The 20,103-nt window shown below is 34.4% G+C and overlaps 1 protein-coding gene across 1 annotated transcript in view; it reads left to right on the top strand.

Annotated features, from left to right (window-relative positions):
- pax2b (paired box 2b) overlaps positions 1–20,103 on the top strand; it is a gene marked incomplete at its 3' end in the record, with an annotated part of 73,047 nt that overhangs the window by 7,841 nt on the left and 45,103 nt on the right. Inside the window, 2 exon segments of the mRNA NM_131640.1 lie at positions 12,393–12,472; positions 17,539–17,658. Coding sequence (NP_571715.1) covers positions 12,393–12,472; positions 17,539–17,658 — 200 coding nt within the window.

The following is a 20,103-nucleotide window of genomic DNA, read 5'->3' as shown; positions in this document are numbered from 1 at the left end:
ATAAGTGTGCATGAACAATACTTCTAAATAACTTATTAGTTTTAGTTATCATTTCAACATTACAATATGAGTTACTTTAATAAAGTCTTATAATATATTATTTAATGTCACTTAAATTACCATGAAATAAAACTGTAATAATATTGCTCATTATTGGGTTATGTTAGTTTATACATTTCGTTTAAAACTGATCAGAGGCTATAATTATTTATGTTGAAACATGCACAGTGCTTATTTGTGTTAATATGTTATTATAAGATTTTATTTGATAATATAAGTGTGCATAAACAATACTTCTAAATGACTTATTAGTTTTAGTTATTGTTTTTTACTGTGTTTTATTATTATAAAACAGTATTATTATTATTATTATTAAAATTTTATTATTATTTTATTATTATTATTATTATTATTATTACTATTATTATTATCATTATTATTATTATTGTTATTATTATTATTAATATTAAAATATTAGTTACTTTAAAAAAGTCTTATAAATATTAATTTATATAATATAATTATTTAATAATATATCATTTAATGTAACTTAAATTACCATGAAATAAAACTGTAATAATATTGCTCATTATTGGGTTATGTTAGTTTAAACATTACGTTTAAAACTGATAAGAGGCTATAATTATTTGTGTTGAAACATGCACGGTGCCTATTTGTGTTAATATGTTATTATAAGATGTTCATTTGATAGCATGAGTGTGCATGAACAATATTTCTAATTGACTTAATAATTTTAATTAATATCAACTTCAACATTAAAAATACAATGAGTTACTTTAATAATGTTTTAGTCAATATTATTTAAAGTACTTTAAGTTACAGCGAACTAACTTTATAAGAATATTGGTCTTCATTGGGTTATGTTAGCCTATACATTGAGTTTAAAATTAATAAGACACTATATTTATTTGTGTTGAAAGATGCACGGTGCTTTTTTTGTGTTAATATGTTAAAATAAGAGTTTTATTTGACAACATAAGTATGCATGAACAAAATTACTTTTTTAATTTTAGTTAATATTATTTTCAACAATAAAAATACGTGCCCGTAATAAAAAGTAAATAATAAAAAGTTATTTAAATAATGTATTAGTACATATTATTTCAAGTAACTTAAATCCCAATGAAATAATAACAATGTTGCTCATCATTGAGTTATATGGTAAGAGACTATAATTTTATTGAAAGATGCATGCAATCATAAGATTTTCATCTGAGAACACAAAGTGAGCACTTCTAATGCCTCATGTTTAACATTAAAATAGGACGACTTTTATATTCATGCATTATTAAATACTATTTAATGTTATTTAAATTACAATAAACTGACCAAGACTGTAACAGTGGTGCTTATTGTTGGTTCATGTTAGTTAATACATTAATTAATAAACCTTTATGCAAATGGTAATAACATAACACCACAAAAAATAAATTGTGTTGTGACCAATGAACACATTTTAATGCACAATTTAGTTTTATTTTATTTATTAATTATTATTTCCATATGGAATGATGATCGATAATACACACCTAAACTTCAATATGGGAAATCTGCAGCAGACGTAATCCATAATCCAATAAGATCCTATTTACATCCTTAAAACGGTGTTTTAGAGTAGCGTGTCAGACTGGTGTGGAAAATCAAAACGTTAAAAAGAAGCAGTGAGGCGCTGAACTTTGGTTAAGATTCACTCTTCCATAAAACCAGACTCTGCATTACATTTTAATGAGTCGATGGCAAAGAATAGAGCGCCTCACACAACAGAAGAGAAGCCTGGAAAAAAAATTCATTTCATGCCTCATGGTCACCTAAAAAGGGCCATTTGAACGCCTTTTGACATGAACTTGTGAGATAAATGCAAAATGTACGTTAATGTAATTACCGGAGCCCTTAAACGTCTCGAAAGTCTAATTGAATTCAGTCTGGATGTATTTTGAAACAGGAAGCAGGCCTTTGTTTATGAGGGAAATTAAAATATGAATGCCAGCAAATATGACTGCCTTTTTAAAGACTGTATTAGCAATAGCTTAACTTTGATGGAAGGCTATTTAGTTTTTATTTAAAAGTGTGTCGATATACTCATGCATGAAGCCCTGGATTATTGAATAAGGGTGAAATCGAGCTAGTCTGTTCATTGCAAAATAAATAAATAGATAAAAATAATAATAATGCTTTGCTTATTATACGTTTTTGTCTTGTTTCTAGTTCAGATATGAAACCATTTTTAAATCAGGAAGCATTTTCTAGACCAGGGCACAATATTGTTTTGTTTTCAAAAATAACAAGTAAAAAAATAAGTAAGTTTTTCCTTAAAACAGGCTAAATAATCTGCAATTTCATACTAAAAACAGATTTATTTACAGCACTGGCAGATTATTTTATTTAAGGAAAAATTCACATAATTTTGACTCATAATTTCTGAACATAAAACAATATTTGTTTTACATGACTAGAAAATGCTTCTTGATTAAAAAAATATAAGATATTTGGTATAGAAATGACAAAAACATGAAATAAAAGCTATTATTTTTTCTACAGTGTCAAAAATGATATGATCTATAAATTATGAAAACATATGTTTTTAGTTAATTGTAGCTTATTAAACTAAAGTCAGTTTTAAATAATATAAGTTTAAATGACTCAAAAAATTTTGATTAAATTCACTTCTTCAAAAAAGGAAAAATGTTTGTTGATTAATACGCAGGTTGTGTTGCTGTTTTATTGATTCTTCATTCTTTAGTGTTAAAATCTCTAGTTTGTGTCTCTTTTTTGTGTGCAAACTGAGATGGATCAAGATGAATAGGGGTTTTCCTTAAAACAAGCAAAAATACCCTGCCAATCCAAAGCAAAAACTAGATTTTTTTTTACTTAACCCACTGGCAAATTATTTAACAGTTTTAGAAAAAAAACACTTAGTTTTGACTCAATATTTCTAAGAACAAAACAACATTTGTTTTACGTGTCTACAAATTGCTTCTTGACTGAAGAGTTATTAGATATTTGGACAATAAACGACAAAAACTTGAAGTAAATAACATTTTTTTTTCGTTCACTGTGAAAAATGATTTGATCAATAAGTCTTGACAACATATGATTTTAGTTATTTTTAACTTATTAAACTAAGTTTACCATGTTCCAGCTTAATTGTATGAGTTACGCAAGCTGTTTTAAGTCAGTTTAATATAAGTTTAAATGACTCATAAGGTTAACTTGACAGAGCTTATAAATTGCAGGCAACCAGTATTTTTTCAGTGCAGGGTTGATATTTCTTGAGAATTTTGAACAGATTTACTTCTTCAAAAGAGGAATAATAAAAAAAGAGTTTGTTGATTAATATGCTAATTGTGCTGCTGTTTAATTGATTGCTTTAGGGTGTTAAAATCTGTAGTTGGTGTCTTTTTGTGTGTGTAAAATGAGACAGGTCAAAATGAAATGGAGTTTTCCTTAAAACAAGCAAAAAAGTCTGACATTCCAAACCAAAAACTTGATTTTTTTTTTTATTAACCCACTGGCAGATTATTTAACTTATTAAAAAAATACTTAATTTGACTCAATATTTCTGAAAACAAATATTTGTTTTACACATTTGTTTAGAAAATGCTTCTTGAATTAAGAATTATTCGATTTTTGGACTAGAAACAACAAAAACTTGGAAACGATATGATCAATAGGTCATAACAACACATGTTTTTAGTTATTTTTAACTCATTAAACTAAGTTAATTAAGTTTCAGCTTAATTTCATGAGTTACACAAACTGTTTTAAGGCAGTTTAACATAAGTTTAAATGACCCATGAGGTTAATTTGGTTCAGCTTATAGATTTAAGGCAATCAGTATTTTTATAGTGTATTGATGATCATATTTGCCAATCCTGATCAATTTAACGTCTTCAAAAGAAAAGAAAAAAAAAGTGTTTTTTGATTAATATGGAAGCTGTGCTGCTGTTTTATGGATTGGTTTAGAGTCTTTAAATCTCTGGTTTGTGTCTTTTTATGTGTGCAAACTGAGACGGGTCAAAATGAAGTGGGGTTTTCCTTAAAGCATGCAAAATAATCTGCCTTTTCAAACCAAATCGAAATTTTTTTTTTAACCCACTTGAAGATTATTTAACTTTAAGGAAAAACTCGTCTTTTTTGACATTCTTTTTTTACTTGTCTACACAAAAGGCTTCTTGGTTTGGGAATATTGAGATATTTGAGCAAGAAACAAGACAAAAACTTAAAGTAAGAAATCTTTTTTGGTGCATTGTTGATAACATTTGGGAATTTTTATCAAATTCACTTCTTCTTCTTCAAAAAAAGAGTTTGTTGATTAATATGCAAATTGTGCTGCTGTTTAATTGATTGAAAGTGTTATAATCTCTAGTTGGTGGTGTCTTGTGTGTGCAAACTGAGACAGGTCAAAATAAGGTTGGGTTTTCCTCAAAACAAGCAATCTGTCAATCCAGCCTGATCTCACCAGAAAACTTAATTATTTTACGTTTTGCCAGTTTAGTGGCTAATTTGTACGAATTCGTATGAGTTCAGTCGTATGAAATTGTACGATTTTAAAGAGGAGGCGTGGCACCTAACCCCACCCCTAAACCCAATCGTCATTGGGGGATGAGCAAATCGTACTAAATTGTACGAATTAGATCGTACAAATTCATACGAATTAGCCACTAAATCAAAAAGTTATACGAATTGCCGTGAGATTGTGTTGGTCAATCCAAGCCAAATACTACATTTTTTAAATTTAACTTGCAAATTATTTAACTAATTTTAAGGAAAAATTCACTTAATTTTGACTCATAATTTCTGAAAACAAAACAATATTTGTTTTTCTAGAAAATGCTTCTTGCTTTAAGAATTATTCGATATTTGGACTACAATATCATATACACAACGCAAGCTCATTCTGAAAACGTAGTCCCGCGGACGTTTCAGGAGACAGCGGAATACGTCCCGGGAGTTACATATGGCTGCATTTATTTTTTTCAAGCGAACGCTACGGGGCAGTGTGACGCTGTTCCCTTTCGCGCTTGCCGGCTGACCGCTTACCTCCGTCTGGTCTCCAGAAACGTCCGCGGGACTACGTTTTCCGAATGAGCCTGTGTTGCATATACAATATGATACAATAAAAAATACAATATTTTAAGTCAGTTTAAAATAACATACTATAAGTTTAAATGACTCATGAGGTTAATTTGATTCAGCTAATAGATTTAAGACAACCAGTATGTTTATACAGCAAAGTGTTGATAATATTTGACAACCATGTGTATTGTTTACAGTGCATTGTTGATAACAATCGAGAATTTTGAGCAAATTCACTTCTTCAAAGAAGAAAAAAAGAGTTTGCTGAGTAATTACACAAGTTGTGCTGCAGTTTTATTGATTGCTTTATTCTTCAGAGTGTTAAAATCTCTAGATTGTGGCTTTTTATGTGTGCAAACCGAGTCGGGCCTGTTGACAGTGAGAGGATGTTCAAACTCCAAACACTTTTCTTTAACATACATTATTAAGCGCTACAGAGCTCCCGTTGTACTAAAGTGTCTCCACAGCCAACAAGTGACAGCCCTGAAACCGCCAGACTTATAAAAACCTCCTCAGCGGCGCTCAATATTATCGACTCGCATGTAAAAGCAATTTTAATATTTCTTCGGAGGATTTTCAGACATTAATTCCCTCGTCCCAATGACTTATTCAATAACAGAAACATAGATTCTGGATAAAGTCTGCAGATTTATTCTCCCCAGCCCACGCAGAGGGGTCAAACAATGGTTTTAAGGAGAGAAATGTAATATAATATTGATATGTTGTCACTGCCATGATAGCATGTTCTCTATTTCAGCGGCCCGAGGACAGATCCCTGAAGCTGATGTTTACTTCAGTGGATATCAATATTAGCGGCGCTCATTTTAATGGGAATATACTCGCTCTTTGAATAGTATCCGCAGATGCAATGTCTACATTCTAAATATTTGGACAATCGATAATCTTCATGAGGCATGAAATGAAAAATAAGTCGCAGAAAAAACTGTATTATTTCGTATGTAGAGTTGAGTTTAGAATTGTTAGCCCTCCTGTATATTTTTTACCCTCAATTTCTGTTTAATGGAATTAAGATATTTTTTCAGGGTGGCATGGTGGCTCAGTGGTCTGCTGGTTCGAGTCCTGGCTGGGCCAGTTGACATTTCTGTCTGCAGTTTGCATGTTCTCCCCATGTTGGCATGGGAATCCTTCGGGTGCTCCGGTTTCCCCCACAGTTAAATTGGCATAGTGTGTGAAATTTAAGAGTGTATGGGTGTTTCCCAGTAATGGGTTGCAGCTGGAAGGGCATTTGCTGTGTAAAACATATGCTGGATGAATGCTGATATGCTGATGAAACAAACTAAGCCAAAGAAACACATTTCTAAAACATAACACACTCAACAAAATCTCCTCTAACAAACTACTGATGTAAAATGAGCTAAAATAACACAATTCTTGAGTGTTTTCGGGAACAATTTTATTTTATTTTATCTTTATTTTTATTCAATTTTATTTTATTTTATCATTTTATGTTCAATTTACCTAAGTTTGCAGGAACGATTAAGTTAACTTAATTGATTTGTGTTGAGACAGCATGAAAGAATTGTGTGGAACCAGATTTTTTTACAGTGTAGTTTAATTACTTATTTCTAATAACTGAGGTGGTGCAGTGGGTAGCACAATCGCCTGACATCAAGAAAGTCATTCGTTCAAGCCTTGGCTGGGTCAGTTGCAATTTCTGTGTGGAGTTTGCATGTTCTCCCCATGTTGGCATGGGTTTCCTTTGGGTTCTCCGGTTTTCTGCACATGTCCAAAGACATGGGGTATGGGTGAATTGAATATGCTAAATTGACTAGTGTATGTGTGTAAACAAGTTTGTGTATGGATGTTTCCCGGTGATGGGTTGCAGCTGAAAGGGCATCTGCTACGTAAAAAAAAATATATATATATGCTGGATAAATTGGTGGTTCATTCTGCTATGGCGATCGAAGATTAATAAAGAGACTAAGCCAAAAAGAAAATGAATGAATGATTTCATACTTTTCATTCATTCATTTTCCTTTGGCCTAGTCTCTATTTCAGGTCACCACAGCGAAATGAACCGCCAACTATTCCAGCATGTTTTAGGCAGTGAATGCCTTTCCAGCTGCAATCCAGTACTGGAAAACACCCATACATACTCATTCACATACACTCATCCACTACGGCCAAATTAGTTCAACCAATTCCCCTATAGCGCATGTGTTTGAACTGTGGGGGAAATCGTATCACCTGGAGGAAGCATTCCAGAGGAGAACATGCAAACTTCACGCAGAAAGGCCAATTGACCCAGCCAGTACTCGAACAAGTGACCTTCTTGCTGTGAGACCACATTATTAACCACTGAGCCACAGTAATGCCCTTACCTAATATTATTATATATTATTTTACTAGACATTTTTCAAGATAGTATTAAGCTTAAAGTGACTAGGTTAATTAGGCTAGGTTGGGGAAAGTAAATATAACTATGCTTTGTTCTGTAAATAAAAAATATAATATAATAAATTAAACAAATATTGCTTAAGGGTGCTAATGATATTGACCTAAAATGGTTTTAAAATAATTAAATCTTCTTTTATTCTAGCCGAAATAAAACAAATTAGACTTCTCCAAAAGAAAAAAATATTATAGGATATACTGTGAAAAATTCCTGAATCGGTTCAACATCCTTTGGGAAATATTTAAAACATTTAACTTTGACTTCAACAGTGGATGCGTACGCTGAAACAGAAGCAAATCCAGCCGTGATGAATAGATCTAAAGTTTACAAATGAGCGTGACAGCGGGCCCTTTTCCCAAAGCGCCGTTCAGATTAACAGAATCAAATGCTGGCGTAAGCTTGTACACCGCACTGAGCAACTATTGCTTTCCTGTCACATATAATTTATAGCTTTCCATTTGCATCCCGGGTACCCATGTGGCTAATTCAGAACTTTTTTATCCTGGAGTCTAGATCAATAGAACCTCATCCACGCTAGAACCAAAGCCTGAGGCGCGAAAACGCACACCGAGCGCGCGGTGAGGACGATTATCGAGGTGAATTGTTGTGATTTCATGCTTTGTTTGCGAGATCACTCAAGGCAAAAGAGCTTTTCAATATATATCTCTCCTTAAAGGTGCAGCGGCTCTGCTACTCACTCTCTAAGAGACAAGATCTGATCCCTTCTGTCTGTTTTTATTAAAAAAAAATTTCATTCATTCAATCATTTTCTTTTAAGTAGACTGTTAGGTTCGGTTGAGGTTAGTGTAAATTGACATGTTCTTGCAAAGTTTCTTATGGTCAGATTAAAGGTGCAGTAGGTGATTGTCTTCAGAAACATGTGTTGTTGAGCTGGTTGAAAGTCTTTTCACTGTCTAATAGTAATGATTACAGTAAATGATCTAAATGTGTTTATATGTATTTTCATATTCTGAGTAAGGCATAAAACTAAAAAAATGTTCATCCAATTACATATTGTCGGGCCGATATCTCCCATAATTCTGATAAGTAGCTCAAACTATCTGTCAGCAAATGTAGATTCGGACTTCTGCGCATCCGTTCAAGCAGATCCGCCATTGCATGAGCGCCGCGCGTTCACGAGACAATCACAGACGTGGTGAAATCAAATGCTGAATTGAAACTTTTGAAAATCCTGAATCAATATTCGAGTTTTATAAGGTCCTTTTACAGCATCGACAACAAAACATCAGTAAACAGCGCTATTCCGCCTAGCCTGCTTTACTAAGCTGAAGTTGCTTTATTATTAAATTCACATTGGGTCATTTTTTTAACAATGACAGCCTTCCTATACAATTTACCGCAACTCAGACTATTCGCTCTAAAACAGCATATAAGTGTGGCTTAGTAATACATGTAATTCCTGCATGCCGCCAGCCAAACACTAACTAACTGGCAAATGACATGAACTATTGGTTTGTCTACTGTTGTGCGCGTGTTCGCGATTTCAGTAGGCGTGGCTTTGAATCACAGTCCCTCCCCGCTGTCCAAAGATAATATGCTAAGTGGTTAGCATTTTGGCAGATTGCACCTTTAAATGTGTTGAAGGAGCAGTATTAACAGATATTAAGCAGTCAGTCTACTACTACTAAAACGAGAAGTGATTAAAAAATAGCTGAAATGTAACCTTTAGTCAACAAAATGTGCATTATGGACCATCAAAATGATCTTTTTTTTGGACTTTTTTTCTTATGTAATGTAATGTAATGTGTATTTCTATAGCGCATTTATTGTGTATGGCCATACACCCAATGCACTTTACAATCATGAGAGGGGTCTCTCCACACCACCACCAGTGTGCAGCGTCCACTTGGATGATGCGATGGCTGCCACAGGATAACGGCGCCAGTGCGCTCACCACACACCAGCTGTTGGTGGAGTGGAGAGACAGTGATAGAGCCAATTCGGTGGATGGGGATGATTGGGAGGCCATGATCGTAAGGGCCAATAGAGGGACTTTGGCCAGGACACCGTGGTTACACCTCTGCTCTTTCACGAGAAGTGCCATGGAATTTTTAATGACCACAGAGAGTCAGGACCTCGGTTTAACGTCTCATCCGAAAGACGGCGCCCACTGACAGTGTAGTGTCCCCTTCACTTTTACTGGGGCATTAGGACACACACAGACCACAGGTTGAGCGCCCCCTGCTGGCCTCACTAACACCACTTCCAACAGCAACCCTAGTGTTCCCTAGTGGTCTCCCATCCAGGTACTGACCAGGCTCAGCCCTGCTTAGCTTCATTGAGTAACCGGTCTTGGGCTGCAGGGTGACATGGCTGTGTCTTATGTTTTTTGTTTTTTGATCAAATAAATGCACCCTGAGTAAGCACAAGAGACTTTCAGAAACATATGTTCATGTTTCTTAAATTGAGCCTCTTTGATTATATAAAAAGTATTTTTACTTCACTCTTTTATTATCTAGATTTGAATATTATACTTATTACACAGTAAAGATATAATGGTAACACTTTACAGTAAGGGTGCGTTAGGTAACATTAGTTAATGCATTAGTTAACATGAACTAACAATGAAAAACGCATCTATTAAGTATTTCTTAACCTTTGTTAATGCTAACTAAACATTTATTTATGTGTTAGCTAATGCATTAGTAAACATGATCTAACAGTAAACAAGGACTTTGTTCAGCATTCCTTAATGTTTGTTAATGCTAATTTACACTTATTCTAATGTTTATCTTTACATGAACACTTTACAACAGGGGCCATCAAACTTGTTCCTGGACTGAAAAAAAAAACTATTCAGAGATGATTCCTTGAATTTACAGTATATACATATATATATATATTACGTTAAGTGGTTGTAAAAAAATATTTGTGTTAAATTTAAACAAACAAATTAAGTTAAACATTATTAAACTTAACTTGTTTGTTTAAATTCAACACAAATAAATTGTTTGCAACAGTTTTGCATGCAACACTTTTTTTCAGTGTGGAGGGCCGGTGTCCTGCAGATTTTAGCTCCAACCATAATCAAACACACCTGAACCAGCTAATCAAGGTCTTAGGTATACTTGAAAAACCCAGGCAGGTGTGATGAGGAAAGTTGGAGCTAAACACTGCAGGGTCACCGGCCCTCCAGGACCAGGATTGGTGACCCCTGCTTTACAATAAGGTTCTCAATTCTATTAACAAATGCTTTTCTATTGTTAAATCATGTTAGTAAAGAGTTAACAAACATGAATAACAGTTAAAGCTGAGGTTTCGATGTAATGCACTACAATAGAGTCCTTCTTTGTCCCTAACATTGATCAAGAGCTATGCACTTAATATAAGCTCTACCAATCTTGCATTAGTATGAGTAGGTAACATGAACAAAGTTTGTGTATTTCTGAACCTAATTTTTTTTTTTTTGTGCATGTTAACTAACCCGTTAACTAACATTGTAAGTTTTCATGAACAAGGATTCAGTATTGCTTCATAAATATGGTGTTCATTATTAGATCAAGTTATCTAATCCATTAACAAATGCGTTAGCGTATGAGCCGGGCCAGACGGAATCTGCGGACGTTTTTTGCTATTTCTGCGGAGAATTTTGGTAAAAATCTGCGGATTTCTGTGGAATTATTTTGGGAGTATCCAGCGGAGTATCATAACTTACACTTTAATATATTAAATAAAAAGTGATAAATTACAGAATAAAAACTGAATAAATTCAGATTTACACATTTACTCAAGTAAATAAACAGAATTAATGATGGGCTAAAAATCTGCAGAATTCTGACCGCGCAGATTCCGTGTGGGCCTACGTATGAGTAAGTAAACATTAACTAAGCTGTTCATGTAAAGAGATGCATTGCAATTTGTTTAAATTAACATTAACAAAGATTAGGTAATACTGAACAAAGTCCTTGTTTACGGTTAGATCATGTTTACTAATGCATTAGCTAACACTTAAATAAATGTTTAGTTAGCATTAACAAAGGTTAAGTAATGCTAAATAGATGCATTATTCATTGTTAGTTCATGTTAACTAATGCATTACTGTAAATAGCGTTAACTAATGCGATCTTATTGTAAAGCGTTACCGATATAATAATAATAATTCACAGCATTCAATTTGCAAACCGGCACCCCTTTACCTAATTCAGAACTTTTTATGCTGGAAATTTGGATTACACGGTGAAGCACGTGAAGATGATTATCGAGGTGAATTATTGTGATTTCATTGTGAATTATTGTGCCTTCGCGTGGGTTTCCTCCGGGTGCTCCGGTTTCCCCCACAGTCCAAAGACATGTGGTACAGGTGAATTGGGTAGGCTAAATTGTCCGTAGTGTATGAGTGTGTGTGTGTGTGTGGATGTTTCCCAGAGATGGGTTGCGGCTGGAAGGGCATCCGCTGCGTAAAAACTTGCTGGATAAGTTGGCGGTTCATTCCACTGTGGCGACCCCGGATTAATAAAGGGACTAAGCCGACAAGAAAATGAATGAATGAACAATACAAAACTAATAACATTTTCCTTAAAATAGTTTTAAAATAATTAAAAACTGCTTTTATTTTAACCGAAATAAAACAAATAAGACTTTCTTTAGAAGAAAAAATATTATAGGAAATACTGTTCAAAACTCCTAAATCTGTTAAACATCACAATGGTAATATTTAAGGAAGAAGAAGAAAAAGAAAATCACAGTAGGGCCAATAATACTGTCTTCATGAACTGTATATCTACAGCGGCTCTGCTTTTCACTCGGGCAGACAGGATCTGATTCCTTCTGTCTGCTCACAGATATATAAAGTAAATCTGAGATTATGGCAGCGAGACAGACAGACAGTGTGAGTGAATGTACTGTATTTACTGTGCAGGATCATCCGGACCAAGGTTCAGCAACCGTTTCACCCTTCACCAGACGGGACGTCCCTCTCCACCCCAGGACACACTATAAGTAAGATCACACTATTAACTCCTTAAAGCCATTTTTGCAGCTTTCTGGACCAGGTCATTCTTCAAATCAAACCAAGGGTCAATCCTTTACTTCTCAGAGCCGAGTATTACCTGGACCAGTTAACAGAAGTCTCTTTTCTATCAAGATTTTCAAGAATCTTTTCTATTGATGTTGAACTGCAACGTGCTCAAAACCTGTATAGAACTACTTTAGCTGTGTGTTTAATAATAACTGCACATTTGAAAATTTTCATCAGCTAATCAGAATCAAGCATTCAACAGTTATAGAGTCCAAGCATACATGCACTAATATTTATTGTAAATTCACATGTTTTTACATCACTTAAGATGCCATTATTTCATACAGACATAGGTTGATTTGCATTATCTAAGTACTTTCCATATGTAAGGAATGAGCTTCAAGATATACAGCAGGGGAAATAAGGCAAAGCAAGGCAAGGCAAGTTTATTTATATAGCACATTTCATACACAGTGGCAATTCAAAGTGCTTTACATAAACAGGAATAAAAGAAACAAGTAAAATAAAAATAAAAACAAATAATAAAAATGCGTAAAAACAAAACAAAACATAAAAACAGGTAAAATGTGATATAAAAGAATGAAGAAGAGGAGAAAAACATGATAGTGCAATCTGTCGGACGCAGCACAGTGCTCATTCAGCTCATTCAAGGCACAGCTAAACAGATGTGTTTTCAGTCTTGATTTGAATGTGACTAATGTTGGAGCACATCTGATCATTTCTGGAAGCTGATTCCAGCAGTGAGGGGCATAGTGGCTAAAAGCCGATTCACCCTGCTTTGACTGAGCTCTTGGAACTTCTAGTTTTTATGATCCTAAAGATCTGAGTGATCTGTTAGGTTTGTATTCAGTGAGCATATCTGTGATGTATTTAGGTCCTAAATAAGTACTAAACATGTCATAATTTTTCTCAGAAAACATTTCTTAAGGTGCACAACCAAATAAATCCAAATATGCAAAGAAGCCAATCTAATTAGATTACAAATAAAGTTCTGTGTAATAAAATGAAATTACACAGGGGAAAAGTATAGAACAGATGAAGAAATGGAGGTGTAGTTCAGTAGTGAGAGCCCTGACAGCAGCTGAAATCTCTTAGTAGTTCTTCAGCAACCCTCTGCCGTTCCTTAGTGTAAATGAAAATCAGCTGCTTCAGTCCAACATCTACATTAGCAGGAGAATGAAGATGAGACCAGGGTGGACATTTCAGCAAGACAATGATCCAAAACACAGTCAAGGAAACTCTCAGATGCTTGCAGAGAAAGAAAATCAAGCTGTAGACTGACCCAGCCCAATGCAATAGACCAGGGGTGCTCAACCCTGTTCCTGGAGATCTACCTTCCTGCATAGTTTAGATCCTACCCTGACCAAACACACCTGAACCAATTATCTACGACCTGAACAGCACTTGTTAATTACAGGCAGGTGTGTTTGATGTGGGTTGCAAGTGAAATCTGCAGGAAGGTAGCTCTCCAGGAACAGGGTTGGCCACCCCTGCAATAGACAATACACAATAAAGCCCGGATTTGATGGACAAGACCCACAGAACCATCAAGACTTTGACACTGTTGAAGTCTGTGAGAAACTCACACCTGAGCAATGCATGAGACTTCATTCTCCACATGAGAGGCGTCTTTAAGCTGCAGCACCAAACAAGTATTTTATATAAAGTATTAAACACACTTTCACCTTCTGTCATTCCAATGTTATTACACAGAACTCTTTTTTTGTTTGTTTTGGTTTATTTTTATGTGTGCATTGTTTGGGTTTTTACCAAAACCTAATTCAAGTCCTTGTCAACAGCTCGCTTAGAAATATTATTCTGAGGAAAAAACTTGATGTGCTCAATACATATTTTCCCTGCTGTACATATACACATACTCTGTTAAAATAGTTGGGTTAAAAATACCCCAACATATAACCCAACTATAGGTTATTACAGCACCTCCTCAACTATGGGTTATTTTAAACCAATGAATTGGGTTATTTTAATTAAATGTTATTTTTTAAATTCTGGTGATACTATTGAAGTACTGCAATTAATTTTAAAATTCTGGCTGTGTAAATAAATAAATGTCTCCGCTGGGTCCTAAAGGCAAGAATGATGGTGGAAAATTCCAAATATGTGTATCATTTTCTGTAGAGACGAACACGGGAGGTAGGGAAAGCGTTTTACCCATTAATATAGATCGTCTATGAAGCAGGCGTTTGTATTATAAATAATTAAGAATGCTGGTGAAACGAATATAAAAAACACGACACAACAGGTAATTTGATAAAAAAGAAAACAATATTATTGCGTTAGAGCTTAAATCAACTTCATAACGCAAAACAACATTACGCACGCATATTAATACAGCTGTTCTGTGTCAGTTAAATCAGTTGACTGAAATTTAAAATTTAAAAGTTCCCTGCTGAAAAATCCAGCTTAAACCAGCCTAGGATGGTTGGCTGGTTTAAGCTGGTTGACCAGGCTGGTTTTAAAGCGGTTTTGGCCATTTCCAGACTGGTTTCCAGCCTGGTCTTAGCTGGTCAGGCTGGAAAATGACCAGCTAAACTCAACTAAAACCAGCTTGACCAGCCTGGTTTAAGCTGGACATAGAAGGTTTTGGCTGAGCTCCCAGCCTGGCTAGGCTGGAAATGACTGGAAACCAGCTTGGAAATGGCCAAACCCCCTCTAAAACCAGCCTGGTCAACCAGCTAAAACCAGTCAACCTGCCTAGGCTGGTTTAAGCTGTTTTTTTTAGTAGGGTTATTAAATAAATAACCAAATAAAGGTTATAAATAACCCAACAAAGCATCAAATATTTAACCCAACTGATTAAGTTTTTAATAAATAACCTAGTAAAGGTTAAAAATAACCCAACAGAGCACCAATTATGTTTAACTCAACCATTGGGTTAAATAAGTAATTCAATGTTTTTTTGGAGTGTATGGAATCTGTAGCATCTATTGCTATATTTAAACAGTTTAAAGTCTGTCTATTCAGAACAGTGCACGTGTTTTATTAATTGATTATGACAGTGGTTCTCAAACTGTGGTACGTAAACCACTAGTGGTACGCAGGCTTCCTTCTCGTGGTACACGGAGGTATCGCTGAATAATTTAAGTAAAAAAAATGGACGCACTTTTAACCCTTTGACTTTTAACCCTTTCAGTAAATTGATTCTAATAGGCTAAACCTTTGATTTTATTTTCAATTTTCTAATGTTTGTTATGTTTCCCATCATTTGAAGCTAATCTCCTCTCCATATTTGTAAAGGTTGTTGGGGGCGTATCTTGTATTTTTATATCCCAATGTCGACAGGTATGGTTTAATGACTTGCTTTTGTGACACACAAAGCCTATATCGTGCAGTAAGCAGATCTAATTTCTAAATAAAATATGTAAATCCAAATCATAAATTTAAAGCTAATGTTTAGATTTCCAAGATATACAAACAAGTCACATGCAACATCTATTTCAATTTTTTTCAAAACATTTTATATGAATGTGATCACAAATAGCCTTTATTTATGAGGTCCAAGGAACATTTAAGGTTTTTATGAATAGGCTACTATATGTTAATACTTTACATTTAAGTACAGAAGTTTTCTTTTTACTTTTTAGGAACATTGTCAGGGTTCTGCCACTCTGGTCTTGTGATTTTTTGTTTTAGTGGCAGAGTCCGGACACTAGTCCTGTCTCTGTCATTGTGTGTGTGTCTGTGTGCGCGCGCCCCGTCGTGGGTGTGCGCAGAGTGTGCGAGCCTCGGATGCGTGTGCTCTCGTAGTCGTGTTTGTGTTTTGTTCTGTCAGCATCGCGCTGTTTCATTCTCAGCGTCTTCGTCTAGTTGGTTTCGGTTTTGGTTGACACTGAGATAAAACATGCGCGTTGCATATGTGTGAGCGCACGGAAAGGTGTTCATCTATCGTGTGCTCGTGTCTTGCGTCTATTTGTGTTTTCCAAGCTCTGTGTTTACACTGTGGCCGCTTGCTTCAGTCTTGTCCTTTTATTGTGAACGCTTAGTTATTGAGTTCTCTCATTGGCTGTGTGTTCTAGCCTTGTCTAATGTGAGCGCATGGCTTGTGTTGTCTCTCTGTGTCATGTGCTCTCCCGTCTATTGTCTAGTCCCACCCTCCTTGTTAACCCATTATTAGTTAATTATGTTCATTTTTTTGTGTGTTAATTTACTACATTTTATAATCCCCTCATGTCTGCTGTCCTGTGCCAGTTCGTCATCGTTCGTCAACGTATGTAGCCTTGTCTTGATGTTGCCTTGTTGCAGCCCTGATCCCCGCAAGCCTTCCATCCTAGTTTATTTTGATTGTTTATTTGTTTTATTAGTGTTTTCCCCCTCGAGGTTGTTTATTTTGTCTTTTGTTTTATTTTATTAAGAATAAATATTCATTCACTCTGCAATTGGGTCCTTGCTCCTTTTTCCCCAACCCTGACCGTGACAAACATTTCTAATTAACTTTTAGAAGCACATTTTAATTTAAAATTGATTTATTTTTTAACTTTAAGGACAGGGCAGTGCTAATGTTCAAGCTATTTATTGTGCTAAAAGTGGCTGACAATAATAAATATTCATAATATTAGAAATTCATCTGCCTCACTTTTAAACTATACAGAGCTTTAGCTGCTTAATTAGGCCTACTACGCTACTGTATTTCAGTACTGCTCATTATGGTGGTACTTGGAGAGACTATTTTTTCCTGAGGTGTTACTTGGTGAAAAAAGTTTGAGAACCACTAAATTATGATATTTTTCCATGTGTGTTTATGTGTTGGGGTATGTACTTCTCTGTAATTCTGTCCTATGCTAACTGTCTTGACCTGGACACCCTGGTAGAAGAGATATTGTATCTCAATGGGACTTTCCTGGTTAAATAAGTAAATGAATAAATGCGAGCGCACTTCCGCATTGCAGAATAAGGTCAATAGTGAAGGGCATTTATGTTGAAAAGCAGCTGCTGTAAACCTGTATGATGTGTTGTTGTAGATGAGAAGAGTAGTAATGGTCTGTTTTCTCTCTCCTTCTCTCTTCAGTTCCCAGTACAGCGTCTCCTCCAGTCTCCAGCTCCTCCAATGACCCCGTGGGCTCCTATTCAATCAACGGCATTCTGGGAATCCCTCGGTCTAACGGAGAAAAGAGGAAAAGAGATGCCGGTAGGTCTGCAGTTTCTCCTTCACATCCTCGGGGAGAAGATGCTAAATATATATGGAGCCAAGCAAAGCTGCAAACATAGAACTGCACAGTTAAATATGTAAAATAGCAACAACAAAATCATTTATAAGGCCGAATAATATAGCCAAAAATACAGTGTATTGGTCAAAATGATAGATTTTTCTTTTAAATAAATAAATAAAATAAGTAAATATTAATAATAATTTGGGTAATAATTCCATGTTTAAACATGGAAAATAACTACAACAAAACATATATAGGCAAAGGTATACAAATAAATAAATAAATGAATAAAAGTAATAATAATAATTATTATTTGTAATAAATAAATAATAATAATTAATAAGTAATAAAAATTTGGATAATTATTACATGTTAAATATGTAAAAAAATAATAAATAAATACATTAAATAAACAATAATAATAACAACAACAACAACAACAACAATAATAATAACTATAATAATAATTATTATTATTATGACTTAAATATAATTCAAATATGTAAAATAAAACAACAAAAACATATATAGACAAAAAATATAGATAAAAATACATTGTATACATCAAAATGATTTAAAACAAATAATTAATCGAACAAAATGTTTAAATATATAAAATTCCATGTTTAAATATATAAAATAACAAAAACATATATAAGTAAATGTAATATATATATATATATATATATATATATATATATATATATATTTATTTATTTATATATATATAGTCAAAAATGAATGAATGGATGAATGAAAATAATAATTTAATAAATAATCAAATTAATAATTCATAAAATAATTTAAAAAATAATTTTAATAAAAAAAAACACTTGACTTATTCAGGGTCACAATTAATAAATAATCGAATGTATACAGGGCTAATTAATTAATCTGCGATGTATTACTCAATATATTACTCAATATATTACTGAATTATTGTTCTTGTATTTACTTTATTGTATTGATGGTTTGCTATATTTGCGTATTTTGAGGATGCCAATGCAAATGAGATGATTCATCTTAAGGGGATAATCCTCTTAGTAATATTAACACATTTTCTGAATACAGAATACTGAATTACAATTAAATAATATTTTCTTATTTCATCTAATAACTTTCAGTCTTTATTACATATTCAGTTTTTTATTAATTCATATATAAATGAGGTTTATTTGGATGCATAGAGACAAACGCTCTTCTGAATTATGCATTCAGTGTCAGTTTTGCAGTTCAGATTTACTTGGTTTATTTTTATCCTATGATATTGGGAGCAGATTGCCCTTGAATGTGCAGTGATTGTGTGCAGTATTTATCACGCGTGTGTGTGACTGCGAGAGCTTTTTGATGTGGTGATGTGACCCCACAGGAGCCTCTGTTATTAATCTGCACTGCAGTGATTAAGAGAGCTTCAGTAATTACATGTCAAGATGATGTAGCCAACTAACAAACTCAGTCAAACAAGAGCGACAGAGTCTTAAGAGGACATTTAGCTCAAGGACCTCGCTCTCTTTCTGCACGCGGATTACACTCACTATACACTCGTCTGGTCCACTTTAAACCGCCAACTTATCCACCATATGTTCTACACAGCGCATGCCCTTCCAGCTGCAGCCCATCACTGGGAAACACCCATACACTCTCATACACTTCGGCCAATTTAGTTTATTCAATGCACCTATAGCACATGTCTTTGCATTTGTGGGGGAATCCGGAGCACGCAGAGGAAACTCACGCCAAGAACATGCAAACTCCACACAGAAATGCTAATTAACTCAGCCGAGGCTCGAACCAGCAACCTTCTTGCTGTGAGGTGATCATGCTACCCATTGTGCCACCGTGACACCCCCACTTTAAACTATTTTAGCAAACTGTTTTATGGAGGAGTATTTTTTTTAATATAGACAGAAATGTCAATTTCTTTCTAAAAGGAAGTTGTTTTATTGAGTTTGCATCATTTTTAACAAATAAAAAAAAGTCAAATAAACCAACTAAATAAATAATGCACACTGTTTCTTTGGAAAAGTATTTTCAATAGCCAAAGAGAATTTCAAGAGTTCACACTTAGATATTGTTTGACAACTGTTAGCAGGTTTGGCATGCTGTCCCGGGAGAGAACCCTGAGCTCGGGGAGAGTTGATCCAAGGGCTCCCGCCAGGTCCATAGAGCATGTGAGGGGAGTACGAGATCAGGTGGTTCTCGAGAGCTCCCCCTGGTAAAGGAGGAGAAAGGGGTGGATGGGGGGGTTTCTTCGGAAAACGAAGATAAGGGAGTAAATCTAGCTAGGCTACTTATAGTGAGTTAGGATAGATCTGATTGGCTAATTAATGAATGTAGATGGGTGGCCAGCTGCAGTCAATCATATCAAGTGCTCCTCTCGAAATTAGTTTGAAAAACTTCACTTATTTTTTTTTTTCTAAAAT

This window comes from Danio rerio, chromosome 12, assembly GCF_052040795.2.
Source record: "Danio rerio strain M-AB ecotype USA chromosome 12, GRCz13ab, whole genome shotgun sequence".
In the NCBI taxonomy this organism is placed as follows: Eukaryota; Metazoa; Chordata; class Actinopteri; order Cypriniformes; family Danionidae; genus Danio; species Danio rerio.
This window is presented reverse-complemented; position numbering and strand designations above follow the sequence as displayed.